Raw genomic sequence first — 19,560 nt, forward strand, 5'->3', positions numbered from 1 at the left:
TGTTTGACCTTTCGAAGCCCCAAACAAAGTGGATGAAAGTATGCGGGAATATTGACTAACGTGAAAAAGTGACGTGTTACAAGCTTGTTCGACAGTTTAATCCAGTGTTTGTTTGCTTTTCTTTGAGTAAAATAACCTTTTAACACCCGATGTGTGCTATCTAAAGCTCTAGAAAAGGCATATAATGAGTTATGATTATAGATTGTGAAGTATGCGGGATGAGCATGAGCTGAAAGCATTACTCACTAGTGAAGAGAATGGATATGAGATGTGTATTAAAGCAATGTTTGTAGTGAAAACATAATCAGATTCGATTTTATTTGAATCTTTTTTATTGTCCCAAAGAGAAGGCTTTTGCTTGCCAAAGTAACACTTTTTGTGGTTAGAGTGTGTTTTTACTAACATCTTCGTGAAGGAGTGCACCTTTTATTGATGATATTTCCGTCGCCGAAGAGAGAAGTAGTGAAGGGTTCCGCGCGATAAAAAATATGGTTGTTTTGAGTGAGCGCTTTTCCGAACAAGTTGAGCACCGGTTGCCCGAAATACCAGAAAGGGCAATGTGATTTCGTGAGCGAAGTGAAAAGAAAACAGAACGTACGTACCAGCAAAGACGCAAAACACGCGATCCAAGCGACTCACCGGCTCTAACCCGATCAAACTTCGTCTCGCGGAGCTGGACCCGGCAGTCGAATGCTGTTGCACGGATTGATGAGGAACGCAGGCAGAAATAATGATGTGCAATTTTCGTGCCCTGATGGTGGCTGCGGGGTTGGTGCTGAGCATGACCACGCAAGGAACGCAAGGATACAGCAGCGATCCGCATCTGTTCGAGAATAGAGGTAATTTTTCCTGCTGAATTTCCTTTCGCTTACCTGCCCGTGCGGTGGAAGTTGGCGGAAGGAAAATGGGAAAACGGAAATGCAACCGAAAAGAGAAATTATCCCGGTCACAATCGGCGATCGTTCGCTACTCGATTTTTCACCGCTTTCAACCGGCCGCGTGACGGGGCAAACAGTTTCCATTCGGAAGCGCAACCCGCTCGGGGATGCAATTTTACGGTCACTTCTTCGCGATGGTAATTTTGTCTTCTTTTTTTTAGCTATGCATGTATCTCTCAGCCGTTTTTTGCGCAAATTTTACTGGCCGTCCTTTCGTGTTGTTCGTTCACATGCATTTCGGTGCATCTTGCTATCGTCATCTGGTGCAAGGATTCGCTTTTCCATCGTTACATTCGCGCGACCGGAGAAGAAAGTAGATAGCAAACAAGCATTAAAAAAAAGGATTCCAGCATCCCGTACCGCCCGGCGTGTGTTTTTGTTGTCTCCTAACGGCAGCTGATTGATTGACAAAGATAATTGAAATGCTTCAACGGGCCCCGAATAGCCGCCGGGTAGCGTATGTCACAAGGCCCGGCGCCATTATTGGCATGCCGGGAGTGCCACTGCAAGACGGCGGAAGTGACTAACGACTTTTTTCTCACGCCTCGGCCCGGGATTCCATGCCCGGCTGCTGCTTGTGATCTGCTGCGCCACCGGAAGCGTCCGGGCAAATAAACGGATGACACAAGTCGGATCGGGCGCAAAGAAAAGGGCGCAAGATGACGGAAGGAGGCGAATTTCCTGTTCCGACTGCAGCCCCTCTTTTCCCGGGGTGACATTCCCGGGGTAGCAAAACAACTTAATTACGCTTGCAAAACAACAACTTAATTGAATTAAGCGCTGTCCAGCGCGCGGCGTCGAACACGAGGTGCATCGTCATCGTTGGTGTGCTCGTGGTGGTGCAGCTGCAGTCTGCATACCACGGTTCGGTCAGTCTAGCATTAGAGGAAAATGTGTTTGGTGGAGTTTTTGTTTAGCGTTCTGCTGGGTTCCGAGGACATTAGTTGTTTTTTCTTCTTCTCTCCCCGCCAGACGACGAACTCTTGACTCGAGAGTGACTGGCGTATGATAATAGTTTTCCCCTACTCCCAGGGGCTGGAAAATATGTGCAAGATTTGTTTTGCTTTACGGTGCTTCTGCTAACTTGCTCTGCTTGTTGCCAAAGAAGAGCGGATGGCACTTTAGAGGGTTCAGTAACGAACCGAAAGAGTCGAAATAAATTGGACGAAATAATTTTAACTTCTACAAACACGGTTCGTTTGCTATCTGTTGTTTTGTGATTATTTGTATTAAACCATTTATTGCTGGGCTAGATAATTGTCATCTTATCAAATATGGGAAGATTTTTCATCGCTGTTTCATTCAAAAACATTAAAATTTGTTAGGAATGTTATGAACAATAGTGTCACATTGAATAAACTCACATACGATATTCTACATGTAGAATAATGCCATACAGGTTATTGATGTTACGTTGACAAACGGCGAGTTTTACATGTGATCCTTAATTTTATCTTTTTGTTACTGTTCTTTCAACAATATCCATTCTTCTTCGTAATTCTTATCACGTTTTAGGGTGTTTTAATGATTCTCCACCAAATTGAAAAGTGTACCGATTGGCCAACAAGTACTATTGTTTGCATACGTATACATTTTTCTGCATTTTAGCTTGGATATATAAAACGATTCACGCAGTTTGTTTAATTTATCGTTTCTTTTTATTTATGACATCTATCTTTTCTAACAAAAAAAGAAAAAAAAAACAAAACAGAATACTTTCATAAAGGAATATTTCAGGGAAGCAATGAAAAAAATGTAGTACTAATAGCCAGGCCTTCGTTCCTTCCGGTTGCAAGTTCAAAAAGAAAAAGAGCCTCCGACAAATTTACCCAAAATATGTACCGTAGCATAAGCAGACGACGCAATCGACGCTTCACAAATCATAGAACTTTTTTCGACCCAACCATTTCCCCGTTGCATCGTTCACCGAAATGGACATAAAATGTAATGTGGCGCAACCATTACCTGGCCCGTTGCGTCCCCTTTTTGCCGGATCCAAAACATCCATAACCAGGTTGTCACAACTTTTCATAAGCCATCCATCGGGACGCGGCACATTAGTCATAGAGTTTTAGGCTTTGTTTTCATTGCGATCCGGAACGAACTTTACTCGACGGGGGGTTTTTCCCTTCCGACGGGGTTTTGCTGGTGGGAGATGTTTTTCCTTCAGTTCCTCCACCGAGCAGAAATCAAATCCGCCTCCCCCTGAAAGACAAAAACGCAAACAACAATCCAAAAGAAACTCCCGACTCCGAGAAACTTCGATCCGAAGGCATCAAAGAATCGAAACTGTCTGTTTCCCTCGGGAACCATTATCTAGTTTTGTGTGCTGGTGTGGGTGTGTAGGGGGGGAGGGGGGGGGACCTTTGACAGTATCGACGCTCCGTGAGGGGGCGTATAAAAATGAGTTTTGTTAGAACGCACCATAAATAAGCGACATAAATGTACGCAGGACGACGAATAAAAATGGGTCGTCGAAGAAAATCACATCCTGTCGCGGGGAAAGGGTGAAAAACCGGCGGGGAATGTAATGGCGTGCGCTCTTGGGCAGAACCGAACCCGGTAAGAAATATTGTTTTATTTTTTGGCCTCCTCGTCCTTCCGATCGCGGCCGCCCGTCTTATCGGTCGTATGTTGTTTGCAAATGAATCAATGGTAGGGAAAATAGATTTCGAAAGCACCTCCGGAACGCCGGTTCCGCGTCCGGTAATGGATTATGGTCGCACCTTGCGCAAACGGTGGCACTTTTCCGAGCCCGGAACACGGGAGCGGGCGGTGCCGACGGCGATGGACGCGTGCCCGGAATGGGCAAAACTGGAACGATGTAATCTCTCGCTCGATGGCTCGCTCTTCGGGGAGTTCGCAGGATCGGGCTTCCTAAATCAAAAGTTTTCCCCGAAAGGAAAGCTCGCCCACCCGGCTGGCGACGGTGGCGTTTCTGTTGAAATAATGCGGCGTATTAACGGCGCTCGAGTTCGGGTGCAAACCGACCCCAGAGAATGGTTCGGATGAGACTCTAGGCTGGTGATATATTGAATGTATGCAAATACGGAATACGGTCGTCTCGGCCGGGGTCGAACCGGTCGAGCTTGTTTCAGCTCGTGCGCCTTGATTACTGAACCTAGCAGCCTCGGAACCTCCGAGCCCGGGTTAATCTGCAAACCATCCAACGGAGCCACCTCCGTGGGCTGGCGGGAGAGTAGGCACGCTTCCGGTTAGCAGACTGGAACGAAAACCGAATTGTTTGTGAAACCCATAATCAGCCCGAGCGTTGCGACATTTGCGACCGGTGATCTATTTGCGCCATTCCGCGTAAATGTATGCGAGACCGTGGCGGACCCGGGCGCTGTTAGCTGCCTTCGGGGGTGGAAATGAGCGTTATAGATGCTGGCATGCTTAACTGCCAATGATTGGAAATTAATCGCTTGCTCGTTGACGTTTCTCGGCCTTCACTGCGGGCTAGCAGTAGTGGAGGGTGGTGTTGGTGAGGGGTGGGAACAGTAGTACCGTGGTGGTAAAATTCAATTATTTTACTGATGCAACGCAATGTGAACATACAGTGATCGAAATGTGCACTTGTGCATATATGCTTTTGTACAAAAGGTTGTTTGGCAGCTTCGGGCTCTTTTGACTGAATATTTTCTGAAACATTTTGTTCAACACATTGGTTGAATCCATGATAATATTTTAACTATTTGGAACACATGTTAAAATTCTCAGTAAACTATTGAACTAAGCCACAGGGGATGTGTGACTGGAAAGGAAACATTTTGTGGGTTAACTTTATTCTGTGTATGGTTGGAAAGGTTCTGAGAAACTCCAACGCAGCGTAAATTTATGAGAAGTACCGCAGCTCTATCTGAATTTTTTATTTGTTTTGGTAATTGATAGAATTTGAATTTAAACGCAATAAATTTGCATGGCTTCAGAAACAACTGATGAGGCTTGTTAGACAATTTAAAGCTATAATTAAACATCATCATGTTCAACGGAAAAGCAAGTTTGTTGTGCCTCACGAGGCAAGATGAGATTATATTATTAGAAATTATTATGTAAATTAGAAAAACGGAACAACAGTGAAAAATGCTGTTAGATTGGAATAGTAACAGAGAAAATATTAAGTTATTATAATATTATAACTGTAGTTATTTTACCAAGTTCGCTCTTAAAGTGCTACGGAAGATTCACTAAATTATTTCGTATTTTTAGTCGAATCGTGTACGATTCTGCAAAGAACCTTCCAATTGAACCCGTATTATTACCATCCGATTTTGGATTCACTCGTTCAGATGTTAGTTCAAACGTCATGTTGTATTTGTTCTTCCCGGGCGATAGTTGCTGTGATATGGTTTACATTTGTTTCAGTAACCTTCAGTCGATGCATTCGGAAATGGTTTCCTGCTTTGTGTGTTCCTTTCTCCCCGGACATTCCTCGCGCCATCACCTCCCTCCCGGTGATTAGCGTCCGAGATCTCATTAAAACGCTAATCATTTCCTCCCTGCGCATCAGGCGGGAAGATTTTTCCCGGTACCGTTGTGGTCATAATTCGGTAGCGGGGGAAAAACAGCGTGTATGCCACAGTGTGCCTGTCTCACCTCCCCCAAATATGACAATCGTTCCTCCCACTGCACAATAACATTATGGTTGGGGGAGATGTCCGTAGGTATGACGGGTGGTGGGAAATAAATTAACAGCGAATCCATCTCTTCCGCGCGAAGGGGATGGGGAGTAAAGCGATGGGCTCCAGCGAGGGGATGGTCGGTCACGGTTTGCTGGCGCGTTTCAGTGCGTTTAGTGTGCGTGTGCCCAAGTGGCCTTCATGTCGATGCTTGCTGGTGCCGAGGGGCGAGGTGGCGCCGGCATTATTATGATACGTGAATTGAATTGTGGCCTCCGGGTCCGGTCGGCCAGCGGTGTCATCCGTGGTGGCCCCGGGGTTTGATGGTAGGCTCAATTCGTGTCCCCGAAACCAGCGTTGAAAGTGTGAGTGCTTGTTGTGTTTGCTCCCGTTCCGCTGGGATGACCATCCATGCTCTCATTTTCAGCTTTTTGAGGCTAATGATGCTCATGTGACTTTTAGCGGTGTCTGTTTTTGCTCGCGTGAGATTTCACTCGAATTTGCCTGTAATTGTTATCAAACGTGTTGTGTGTGTTTTTTTGCCATTTTAATGACTTAACCCCCAATGGACACTCTAGTTCGCTTTTGGGCAGTGTGATTTTATTTTTCACCCACTTTGGTTTGGTTTTCATCTCCGACCGACATATTTGAAGCGTTCTCAGATTGCTCCCCCGGTGGTCGGAAAATGTGGCCTGAACAATGGGCTGTCATTTGCGTTCCGCGAAAAGCCTAAATGTGGGCACTATGTTGGATGCATCAAGTGCGGTGGCGCAAATAGTAATTGGCAAAAATAGTCACGATTTTTTCGTTCGACTTGGACATTGTGGTTTTTCTATGCAACACTAGTTCGTAGTTGTTTAATATATATAATTTTATCGATACTATATTTGGTTGACGAGTCCCTTAAAGCATGTTTCGTTAAATATTGTTGTATGTAGAAGTAAAATCTGAGTGTTTTTTGATAATGGCTCTCAAACAGAAGCGTTTGTCATTATTTTTGAGGAAGTTCAGTAAATAAATCCTCCTTCCCTTCACGAAAAATGAAATTATTTTTTTTTAAATGTGTATCCTCTACTGGCAAGAAGATCTGCATAAATGTGGTGTTATTTTTAGCCACTTCCTGTTGACCGTCGGGACCGCTCATATATTGGGCCGGTCGTGATCGGATTGGGTTTCCCAAAAACCCGTCCGAACCTCTGCTGCTAAAAGCTGTGCAAAAGTGTCCTCCCGGTGCGTGCCACTCCCTATTCCCCGTCCTCCTTTCCCCCGGAGGGAGGTGATGGCCACCGTTGATCATCTAGTCGTCATGGTCACCCGGTCCACCGGGTGGTTGGTGAGTCTATTGACAAATTTCGATTCAACGAGCGTTGATCTAATTTTGATGCTCCGGCAACGGATATTAATCCGTTCGCAACGATTCGCGGCAATTGGGCTTGGGGTGTGTATTTGTGTCTGTGTGCGTTTGTGTGTGAAGAGCAGCCACCTGTTCCGGCCCCTGGCGGTGCTACTTGAAGGCACCGTCATTTGCACCACGTGTGCGAATCGTTTGTCATACGGTGTTTCGCGGGCGTTCATTCGATCGTCGCCCGATTCAACCGGCCATTTCCGGGTGGGAGAGAGAGAAGGAGAGAGTGAAACGAATGCTGCTGATGGCGACAGCTGTGGCAGGGCACCTTCTGAGGCCTTGTCAACGGAACCACGGCTGCGAAAAACCGTCACCAGGTGATGAGCGATGCCGATTTGATATTGATACAGATTTCGGCCTCCTGAAGCTCCCTCGGCTCAAAATGCCAACAGGCTGGTCTTGGGGCGTCCTTCGCCAAACTGACCTACCGAGTAACGGTGGAAGTTGGGTACCAAACAGCCCGACTCATGTTGCTGGCGGTGCGATTCCCGAAAACCCCGATGATGGATTTTATTGGGCGGTACTTAAATCACACTTACCTTTCGGGCTCCAGTTGGCTCCGTTTTTGGCACGATGCCCAACGTTCCTTCACGCCCGGCATCCGGTGGGAAGAAGGAAGCGGAATCGGGGAAAACAAAAAAAAAAAAATAGGAAAACAGTATCGCGCCATGATTGCCAAATTTATTGACCCTTCCGTCCGGCTTGGGGAGCCGATTTTTAGTGGTCGGTTTTTAGATTTCCCTCGACGGGTTGCACTTTGCCAGGCCTTTGGTTTAAAGGTGATTGAATTTTTCGCGAGAGAAGAATAATGGACGTCAATTTCGGGACCGCAGCCGCGAAGTCGTTAGGCAAAACGAGTCGATGGATGTTCGCCGGGGGCCGCGATAGATGAAAATTGTGATGGAAATGCGTGAGTGATGCGTCGCTGAAAATGGCCACTCGGACAAACCGGGCTTGAATTCAATCGATTGGCAGATTTTAATCCAAGATAAGTGTTTTATTACACGCGGTGAGGAGGAGAAGGGGATGGGAAGGCCATAGCTTAGCCACGATTAGACACAGAACCGGGATATGAGGGAGGTGGAAGGGGCCATCCGGCGGGTCGATCATCATTTACGCATGGGTGGCGTTTCGCACGGGCTGCCGGAAAATCCATCAAGCCCGCCAGCCCGTGAGCCGGCGGGCAAGATAAATTTTAAGTGTACTTTGTGTCCCGACCGCTCGTCCGGAGGGTGAATCTTCCGGCCCTGATGCCCCATCCCCTCCCCCTCTCTCCCTCCCCGGTCCGGTGGAAGATTGATTTTTGAAGGGAATTATTAATTTAGCGGAAATAAACTAAGCGTTTTCCGGATCCTTTTTATGGTCTCCGGGAAGCCCCGTGCGCACTCGCGCCAACTTCACCATCGGGAGGGTGGTTTTGCTGAGATGTGTAAAGTAAATGTACGGCCAACATTATTTCCAGCCCGTTTTCCTGGCCCGCAAAGGGGAGAGCGGGAAAAAAATAAGCGGATATTGAATGCGGTGAAGATGGACTTCGTTTCCCACCCCCTTCGGGGAAGCCTACAGTTCCCAGAAAAAAGGGCTATTTTCCAGGATTTCACCCCGGGCAGGAATGCGGTCACCCACTATGATTGATATCTCCCGGATGGAATGGCCCCAGCGTCAATGTGTTCCGATCTGTTTAGTGAGAGGTAACCCTTGTGGGATTTAGTTTTGGGAAGTGAAAGTTTGCTTGCTCAGCTGCCTCGAGAACGATCGAGATTTATTGTTTACAATAAACCAATCCACCAAACACAAACACACCGACGCCGAACGGTGCGCAAATGGTGCAGAATTAATGTAGAAACAAATGTCCAAATGGAGTCACTTGACAGCGCGCTTTCCGGCTTGCGAAAAATTAAATGGATCGGGTTCGATTGTCCTTCGGCTTTACTTAAACAAACGGGGTCGTTTTTCTTCCTCCACACGGTGGGCTGTTTATCATCCCCGACCACACAGATTGTATTAATAACTACCAACAGTTATCGTGACGAGAAGCATTTGTGTTTTATTTTCTGGAAGAATTTTCCCGGATGGGAAATCCATTGGATACAAACAAGCCTGGCGAAGGGTTTTGCCTTCCGCGGGTTCAGCGTTTAGCCTCACTCACTCCTGGTTAGGGATAACAATCCGTGAAACAACCGCAACCGGTCTGGTGAGTCAATGTTTCCGAAGTAACGGCAGTTGTTTGGTTCGACAGGAAGGGGCTTTTCTCGGGAAAATCGACCTGAGCGCCTCGGGGAACCGTCGAGCGGTGGTGGTGTTTGTTGAATCGATAACCGTGTACAGGCGGAAGTAAATTGATGCTTCCTTTGTACTTCCCCCCTCCCCTCCTCCCGGACGGTTACCGGGATTTTCCAGCGTTTGTTGGCCTTATTAGAATGCTGTTTTCTCGAAACCATTGGCCACCATCGTTCGGAAACCACCTGCTTCTTAACCTAGCTTCCACCGTCTGAGGCTGTGTGAGGTAACTTTTCATAACTTGCGCTCGAAGGCGTCGAAGACGACGCTGCTGATGGCGATGATGACGGCCAACTTTTAGTTTCGCGTCTTCCCCTTCCGCCGGCCTTCCGGTGAAAGTTCAACCTCAACTGGTTCGACCGACGACGACGGAAGCTCGGAATTTTCCACCGTTTTAGCCACGCAGATCGGTTCGCTGGCGTTGCGGTTCTTTGCGGCCAGGATGGCCACGGTGGCCGCTTACGCTTCTTTCACGCGTCAGCGAAACAACGCCTGCGACCGCAAGCCCGGGCCGGGAAAGAAAGTGAGCGAAGTAAGCGGAAAACTTTCCCGCAAACCGGATCACCACCCCCCACGCCGCCCGGAAAACCGATCAGAATCCATCCACTTTCGTTCGGCTATTTATTCTTTTCCTCCACTCCAGCGCACTCTCTATCTGTCTGCCTCCCCCTGGTCCCCCGTTCCCGATTGCCAATTTGCCTTCACTTGTTGTTGTGCGAAATATGTTTGCTCAGCGAAAGCGGATTTCAGGTTACGACGGTGGGAAGAAAAGGGGGCGAGCTACTTATGGTCAGTGGGGAGGGAGGCAGAAAGGAGACGTTTAAAGTAAGAGATCCCTTTTTTGCGCTTTTCTTCAGTAGTTTGGCGGATTTACTGCTCGTTTCGTTCCGGTTTGATGAACGTGGGCTCGGGAACTGGGGGTGGGAACACACACACCAACGCTCGAGAAGAAGCTGTGTCGCGTCCAGCAAAGCGACGCACAATAAATCCTACCCGGGAAGCGATGGTTGTTCATCTTCGTGTGCATTAATATTATTTTGATTTGATTCGAAGGCTCTATGGCAATAAATCATGATCGCTTTCGGCATGGAAAGCGTGTGCTTTTTCTGCGAGCGAATTTGTTTCCTTTTTCCTCTTTACATTTTACGAGTTTGTTTACTGTAGCTGAACAACCACCGATTGCTTACAAAGCATTTGGAATATCAATCAGGAGGGTCTGTTGAGTTTGTCGATGCAGGCTGATTCAGGAGACAGTATGTTTAAATGAAAAGTGTGGTTTTTATATTTGCATTTCAATCAGTATAATTTGAACGAGTATTTTCCAATAATTAAAAACCAACCCAGCATAACTTTGCTCTCACACTGTAAAATTCCATACATTCCACACAAAGTTGGATTTTTTTTCAATGAATCCTGTGTCATGGTAGAAATTTGTTTCGTTTTAATCAGTGTTAGACACGTCACAACACGTTTCGATATCAAACACAAATGGTTGGCCTTTTTTCGCTTAAATAGTTGACATCTTCTATTATCAATAATAATGAGGAATTTACTTTTACTTGAGCTTTGAGGTATTTTGGTTGTTCATTTTGATATGCTCCGATTTTATTATTTCATGTTTCATTACTTTAATTAACTGTTAAAATAGAATAGTGGATTTTGTGGGCTTTGCGTTTGGCGAATGAGCGAGACTCTGCAAGAAGGGAGATACATGTATTGACAATTTGATCCGTAGTGCAGAACAATAAGATCAAAACTAACGATCTCGTACGGCAGTAACAGAACAGAATACGACGGAACTGATAGAGAAGAGTAATAGCAATAAGTAGTAGGAAAAGGGAATTTAAGGAAAGCGTAGGAAAAGAGCAGAGAGAGTGGATCGAATACGTGATAAAGATTAAATTTTAAGGCGTTCAGTAAAAAAAGACTATAAAATAGTCTAACGATAAAAAGCGTGTTGATCTTGTTAGTGGCGCAACCATCTCGGACAGTTCATTCCGAACTATAACTGAACATTGCTTCTCGACAAACATATTTCTTATTCAATAAGGATTATGTGAAATGTCTACTTTAAGTTTTTTGTCGAACTCTTAATCTTCTTTGCACTAAAATTATAGTAAATTTGTGATTTATTAAAGGTTATTGACGTATTATCTTGTTTCATGCATGTCTGACCGACTCCAAGATGGCTACATCATCGGGAACTACCTGCAAGCCACGGACCAGGACATCCGGGACTTCTTCTGGACCGGATCGGGCGACGGTCCGAGTGCTCTGAACCCGTTCGAGCGATTTCCCATCAGCGAAGATGCCATCATCAAGACGGCGACGGTGGTCGCGACCGTCTACATCGATCGGAATGCGCCCCGCGACGGCTACGACGACCTGTGCATCTTCGACTGTCCACCGTCCGTCGGCGACCACCACGAGCACGATGGAGACTACCCGTCCGACGATGGCGTGGATTTCGGGCCCGGCCTGTCCATCGATAACGTCACGCCGACGGATCGACGCTTCTGGCTGATGACGGTCGTGGGCGGGCTGTACGGGCGGCAGGACTATCCGATGCTCGAGAGCAAGCTGGCCCGACTGTATCGCGTTGCATTCGCCAGGTATGTACGCCGCGTGTAGTGACGGTGATTTAGCCGGCGGAACAAAAAACAATAGCTCACCCACCCTCGTCCCGTTTCCCCCGGTTTTCCATGCGCAGACAACAGGCATTACATCTCGGCATCAACGGAAGCAGCAGCAACCAGCACAACAATACACTCGAGAGGCAATCGATGGACTCGGATATTTTGTGGCGTACCAAGCGTCGGGTTCAGCAGCAGGATTCTGGAAGCTCGCGGAATGAAAATGTCATCGCACGGGAAGGCGGGTGGAGCCGTGGCCGGGGACGCACCGGACACCGGGGACGGAAAAGCGCACTCCACAAAAGAGACACCGGTAGCTCGGTACTCGACGGTTTGGTGGAGCGAGTCGCCAGCGACGTCCTGCCGGTGCCGCCCGTCGTGGAAATCATCGGAAGTCAAAGTGAACAGTCGGCGGAGGGCAGCGGGGGCGGTGGCGAGGAACCGTTACGGTACGTAGCTCAATCACTGGGGCGCACTTTTCGGTCGCCATTGTTTCGCCATATGTCCTATTTCTTTTGTCTTCGGGGAAACGTCGTTGGTCGGGGTCCCTCTTTTCACAAAAATGCAAAACAACTCTCCTAGCCTGAACGTTCCTCGGAGGAAAAAGAACCGAGGGAAGAAAAAAAAGACTTCTTCTAGAGAGAGTAGGCTCTCGAACGATTTTCCATCCTTCAACAAATGGCTTCCGTGTCCGATCGTCGACTGTACGTACCGCCGGTAATCGTTTCAGCTCGCCGAACGTCGACGGCGCGGTGGAGGGCGAACCGGGCCCGAACCGGACGGTGGTTAGGCGCAACCAGGACAAGGATGCATACTCGACCGGGCGGCGGAAAGTGCGGATCCTGATACACAATACCACCCACTTGCGGGAGGAGGATCGATTGTCGATGGATGACGACGAGGCCGATGGTCGGGACGCAAACAACAATCGGCTGAAGGGTTCGCCGGCCGCAGCGGGCGGAGGTGCGAGGAGGCGAGGCGACGGCAGCCCGGACACGGCAAAGTAAGTGCGTACTTGTGGCGTGGAAAAGCGGTGTGGGGGGAAAGAGATACTGTAGAGTGGAGCGCACTAATAGAGCTCTGCGGGAAACGGCATCGGAGTGAAAACCGAAAAATATGCTTTTGATCTGCTTGGAGGGCTTTGTTTGTGTCATCGTCGTAGTTTCCGCAGGGATCGATTGCCGTTGGATTCAGTCCCAATGTTGGCAGCTGGGGCGGTATTCGATGCAAAGCGTTCTTGACTGCGAGAAGAGCTTTACAGCGTTTTATTGATGGAATTAGAGGCATCTTTCTGGCGTGCCTGTGCGGGTCAAGTAGATGAAATGACCATTCCGTAGACCTATTTTATTTGTTATGTCTAGAGTTGTGTACTTCCGATGCAGATTAATGAGTCTGAATGACTCTTTGTATCGTTTTAGAGAATCGTTTAAAGAGAGATTGATGAATCCCAAAGATTCCTTAAAGTTAAAAAAACAGAAAACTAAAGACCGAAAAATAGTCAGAGAGACCCCCTTTTTCATTTTGGTCGCATGATCCACGCCAATGAAAGAATCACGAAGATTCATAAAGATTCATGAACATTCATAAAGGTTCCGAAAAATTCATCAGAGTTTGATTCAAATTCCAAAAGATTCGTGAGTCAATCTGAATGATTCCTAAGGTGAAAGATTCATATGATTGAATCTCGTTTTAAAATTCATAAAGCACATCACTAGTTTTTTTTAATAATTTGGTAAAACCTGCGGCTTAAAATGGATATCGATAATTTAATAATAAAAGGACAGAAGAGTAAGTACAAACAGTCCTCTAACTTTTTCACACGTTATTTTATTTAGTACATTTATTCTTAAAACTCTTTGATCTACCTAAGGATTAAGATAGTACTACGAAAAACTTGGCAAATTGTTAGTTAGTCCCCGCAACTCTTGTTCTAGCCGGCTTTATTCATTTCTCGTTAAAATTGATCATCTCAATCCTTAAATCTTTTCAAATCTTCTGGAATAGATACTTCGAAAATCGATAAACAAGTGTTTTTTAGAGTGGATAAAAAAAAGCTGTTTCAAAAACGATACTTTAATACTTTTTCAGGTTAAATGTTTGATAGTGTTTTCAAACTTTGTAACTAGTTTGCAAGATGATTTAACGAATGGGTTTTGAAACATATGCTAAGGACGTTAATATAATATTATTTCATTGAGAAATCTGACCTAAAACAGTTTGAGATGTTTTGAGATCTAGTAAAACAAAGCAAAAATTGTTCAAATTTAAGAAGATTGTGATTTAAAACCAACTGAAGAAGATCGTGATACACTTTACAAGAGCTCTTTCCAATAAAACCACACGATTGCATTCGGGAGGTAGTTGTGGGCTTTGAGATATCTAAGCAGTTGGGGCGCGAGCCATTTGACTCAGCGTAGGATTGTGGTAAACTATAAACTGAAGTTGATTAACTTTCCACCGATTGCGAATCCGTACTCGTTGCAGCCCGTTGCTGAATCAGACCGAGATAATCTACTCAGTGTTCGTGGGCGGTCTGCCGGTGCTGGCCACGACCGCAGCCGAGGACATGAAGCTGATGTCGCAGGACGAGATGGAGCACGTGCTAGGGACGATGGTTTACCTCAAGGCCGACCGTACGTACACAGAGCGCGCGTCAACTGACCGCTAATAGGCGCGTGAATGGAGTTGGAGCGTCTCTGGTTTTGCATTTTTGTTCGCCGTTGTGTACTTGCAGCGTACTTGAAGGAACCGCAGGCGACGCCACTGATTCCGTCGACGCAGAATGGCAGCGGGAATGTGATAGCGTTGATCGGCCAGAACCCCAGCCTGTTCGTGGTGTCCTGTGTGGCCGCCCTGCTCCTGTTGGTGCTCTGCGTGGGGCTGTTCCTGTTGGCGCGTGGTAAACGGAAGCACATCACCGAGCTGAAGAAGTAAGTGCGGTCGTAAGGCTGTCACGTTCGCAGCAATTTTTGACGTTTCGTTCCCTTGCAGGCTGGAGTCCACCCAGGCGCTCGTGATGCCGGGCACGATTAGCGAGGAGTTGAACGCGCTCAAGACGGGCGAGAGTGGTAGCAGCCGGCAGCCTTCGCCGTACGCCCGCGACCCGTCCGCCTCGGTGAGCCTGATGGCGCACAAACCCTCGCCGACGATCCACTTTCCGCTGCCTCCGATGACGCGGCCCACCTCATCGTCCTCGAGCTATTCGTCCGACTCCTCCGTGTACTATCCGAAGCGCAAACTGAAGCACCAGCATCATCATCATCACCATCACCACCTTCATCCGACCCAGCAGCAACCGTTGCACCACGAGCTGCTGGACGAGAAGGCGGTCAATCTGAGCAACAAACTGCAGCGACAGTTCCCGCCGACGGGCGCTCAAGAGAATGTGTACGCCTCGGTGCAGAAGCCAAAGAAGGAGCACAAGCGGCGCCGGAAGTACCTGGGCGAGAATCGCGTCGGATCGTTCGAGGGCGGTGGGTTGGCACCGCCTCCGAGGAGTCCGCTTACGACCACCACCGCCAGTAGCGGCAGTCCGAGTGACCGCTCGTACGATGGCCGCCAGCCGGCGTTGGTGCCGGCGCTCCCGTACGGCCATCATCCTAGCGAGACGCTCAACACCGACGTCATCCTGAAGCACTACCTGAAGCGAAAGCCGCTGGTGGGGTACGGCGATGGCCATGGCTTGCCGGTGGAGGCACTCAACCGGGACAAGATCCGACTGCTGGAGGGGACCGTGTCGGTAGACTCCGGGAGCATTGGGTCGTACCTGAGCATGGCGTCGGTGAAAAGTTTCCCCAGGTGAGCTAACCGAGGCCTAGAGTGACACAGACGAACTATAAGAAGGGTGTGAAGTTCTCCTCTCCAAGTGCGAAACGGAATGCTGCAGTAACAGATAATTCTGACCTAAAACGAAGTTACCTTTTTATCCAACTTTAACACCATAAGTCATCTGCAGTTTAACACGTTGACTGACAAGCGTTTTTAGCACACTTTTTTAGTACAATCTTTTTTAATATATTTTGTTTATAACATTCATTAAACCAACGATTTTCGAACAAAGGCTAATCAAAAATTTAGCTTCCCAAAGAATTGATATAGAATATTACTATAATTTTTATGTTGCATTTTCATTTATTAATAGGTCAAAAAAAATTAAAACTGATTTTTGCTGTCACCCACTTTTGGGTGACATGGCAGTCAACTTGTTAAACACAAAAAATCTCGAATATGACTTTGGAGAACTCAATTTGAATGACTGCAAAACAACCTGCTTCCAAAAGAACACATATTTTCTTGTATTGTAAATTTTTAGACTAATCAATCGTTATAAGCATGAAGAGCTATTATTATCAATTTAGTATTGATTCGTTTAACACGTTCGGTACCGCGTCACCCAAATATGGGTGACAGCAGTTCTAGTTCTAAAAAGTTTTTGACCCATAAATAAATGAAAATGCAACATAAAATGTATAGTTATATTAACAATCAGTTATTTGGTGCGCTATGTGTTTGCTTTGCCTTTGAAAACAATCGGTTTAACAAATATCATAAACAAATTGTAACTAAACAAATTGTACTAAAAATTGTGCTAAAACGCTTGGTACGCAAAGTGTTAAAAAGTAGTAGAACTACAAAGGGTTTTTGTTGAATACTATTTTCATTGTGTTGGGGGTTTTTGCTCAAGAAACTCAAGGTTTTTTGTATGAGTTTCATTTCATTAAATCTGAACAATCTCAACATTTTGCTTCATACTTTTAAGGTTTTATCCTGTATACAATGTATCTACCTCTATGTCCTTGCATCTTTTCCAGATGCTTCGTACCGGAACCGCTGAGTCGTGTGCTGGAACCGGTTACCATGACCCACCTAGATCAGTCGGACGTGTACGCCGACGGGATGAAGTCCACCGGGCCCGATACGGCCGGCACTAGTCAATACAATACCGACACGGAGGTGCACCTGTCGCGGACGCAGAGCGACGGTGCCGATCCGGGCGTCGTCGGTCCCATCGTGTGGCAGATGCACAAGCGGGAAATGGATGGTAAGGGTGTGGGAAAATCTTGAAATATATGCCCTCTACTTGAGAGTTTACTTCCGCCATCTTCCAGAGATCGCTAGTCCCATGCGGGATCCCGTCGTCACGAGGAACCGCTTCGAGGGATTGCTCGAGGGCGCAATGCAACTGTACACCGACGGGCCGGAGCGGGAAGAGGAGCAGAAGAACTCCATCCCACTGCCGGGAGTCATCAGGCCGGTGGAAAACCGAGGAAAATCAGCTGTCGTTGTAAGGTTAGAGATTCGCTGAAGCGAACTGGATGCATCCAATATTTCTTTCGATCCGCTTCCTAACATCGTGTCCTTCGCTTCCAGAGAAACATCGCGCTCCTCCTCGGCAACCATCCGCCCGGTGACGGCCGCCCCGGGTCGTAAACCGGGGATGGACAAACCGTCCGAATACCCTCCATCACCCGGGGCCGCCCTTGGACGTGGTGGTGGCGGCGGTGCCTGGGGCAGTGGCACTCACTCTCCCCTGGTGCGCCCGATGAGTGCCGGACCGTTCCACAGCCCTCAGGGACCTCCGGCCCTGGAGGTGACGCGCATTACGGCCCCCCAGAGCGTCCTGCAGTCGACCGACCTCTCCACGGCGCCCCTTCTGCAGAACATCATGCAGGAACTGAAGCGTTTTCGCAACGAGCCGCAATAGAACGCCGCCGGGAACTGATGGGGATTTAATGAGCAATAGAAATTCGGGAAGAGTCTTTCGGGTTTTTGTTTTTTCCTTCTCTGTCGTAACGCTGTCGTCTCGTATTTCGAAGCGGTTCGGTCAAACGCCGAACGGTTCGGTTTTTATACATATACGTATTTATACACTACGCGTATTTAATAACCTCTAGAATGTAACGTCGTGCATATCGTCGGCCGGAAAGTGTTCAGACGGGAGCCGGGAAAACGTAAAAGCGAATAAAACCTATCTGCCTCTAACGTAGTTTCCCTTTTTCGGTCGATTTTCTGGGAGCGGTTTTTTTTTGCTGGCGGTGACAAAAGTGGCACGTAGTTTATCTGGATTATCCAAATGGTGGTCGAAACAAAACCCGGATGAATGCGTAGAATTGTAAGCAAATATATATCGTACGTGCTACGGTATCTACCGATGTTCGTGGCATCCAATCGAATTTAGTTAGTCATTGGTTGTTTTTTTCAAAAGTATTTTAATAGGTTTACCATTTTGCGAGTGAAATCCTGCTTGTTTTATGTTTGTGCTGAGTTTTTGAAACTTTTGAATAACACAAAAAAGTAGGATTTTATCTCCCGCCCTGTAAATGCGGAAAAGCAATCCGCTGGACGAATTTTCTACCTAGTTAAAATCGAATTTACTATCCTAATATCCGAAGCATTTTCGAGAATAAAACACCCGCGTATGGCGCGGACGGAGGACATAAGCCGACCGTTTTCCCGGATCGCCCGGTACCAGAAGTGGACGTATTATCGTTTCATATCGCGTAAAGCAGCAGCAGCATCGGCGAGCGGCAATTTTTCAAAGCATCATAAATGTCATGTTTCGTGCGAACACTCGAACACCGGTTCGCACCGGGACATAACAGGATTTTCCAATCCCGCCTGTCCCGTTCCGAAACCGGTAGCAAAGGCTGCACCAAGGGAAAAGTGCAACCGGACTGGGGGAAGAAACCCGAGAAGGGATGCTAGCAAAATGATGCTGCCATCGATTTGTTGGCCTGTTGCGGTTGGATCCGGGGCGGTGAAGAAAAATAATCCTTTTTGCTCGATTTTATGATTTTTTCATTGCCCTTTCCTAGTTCCTTGTTTAGCCATCGGCACCGGGCGGGGGAAGTGCGGAGTGGTTGTGGACAAATAAAATAAGAAAAGTGAAAATGTACATGATTCGTACGGTGGCACACTGGGGAGCATAATACGAGGACCATATGAGGTATGTTTTAAACTTGCTTCAAATTGTCATTACTAAGAGGAAAGTCAGTTGATAACATTTTTGTACATGTTTTCTTTTTATTATAAATTGCTGGCCATAATTGGACTGTAAGCTTTGGTGTTAATCTTAAGCCCACCACTGTAGAAAGGAACGAGCACGAACGCGCTCGGCTAGCACCAATCGAATTCTATTTTATAATTTATTTCTTTTTAATCCAATAAATCATATCGAGTAATAAATGCTGCAACGGCTTTGCTGACATGATTCGCTATACTCGTCCGGCTTTGTGGGTACACATTTGTGTGTGTGCTATGAGTGCAATGTAACGATGGTTTCCTAGGGAACGAATTTTCCCGCTACTGATAGAATCCGATTCTGTCTTCCAATTGCTTGTTACAACTCAATTGGTGGTTTGTTCGCCAATTGTGAGACCTTGTGGAGACCATCTCCATCATTTATCCAACACCGCTGCAACGTTGTCTACGAACGGGCGGAACAACCTGCTGACGGGTTTCCCACAGTGGAAAGCGTGGATAAACTTCCGTGGTCAGCACGTTTCTCTTTGATCGCGAATGCTTTTAAGATGTTGCACGGAGCTTGGACTTTTGCTTCGCCACGGTGCGGGAAAACTTCGAGTCCGGGCGTTTCACTGACCACAGACTGTACACGCTCGCTTTCGCTCAGCTTCCGTGTGATATGTTTTCCCGATTGCCTTGTCTTTCCCGAGTCTTCTCTTGGC

At 47.1% G+C, this 19,560-nt stretch overlaps 1 protein-coding gene across 1 annotated transcript; it reads left to right on the forward strand.

Annotated features, from left to right (window-relative positions):
* The first annotated feature begins 730 nt into the window (after positions 1 to 730).
* Positions 731 to 17,579, forward strand: LOC131294304 (uncharacterized). Its single transcript, XM_058322351.1, has 10 exons — positions 731 to 839; positions 11,428 to 11,854; positions 11,953 to 12,324; positions 12,606 to 12,878; positions 14,360 to 14,508; positions 14,610 to 14,805; positions 14,867 to 15,673; positions 16,687 to 16,916; positions 16,984 to 17,164; positions 17,246 to 17,579. The coding sequence occupies exons 1-10, from the start codon at positions 731 to 733 to the stop codon at positions 17,577 to 17,579; spliced, it is 3,078 nt and encodes a 1,025-aa protein (XP_058178334.1).
* Positions 17,580 to 19,560: the final 1,981 nt, after the last annotated feature.

Source organism: Anopheles ziemanni, chromosome 2, assembly GCF_943734765.1.
Source record: "Anopheles ziemanni chromosome 2, idAnoZiCoDA_A2_x.2, whole genome shotgun sequence".
Classification (NCBI taxonomy): domain Eukaryota; kingdom Metazoa; phylum Arthropoda; class Insecta; order Diptera; family Culicidae; genus Anopheles; species Anopheles ziemanni.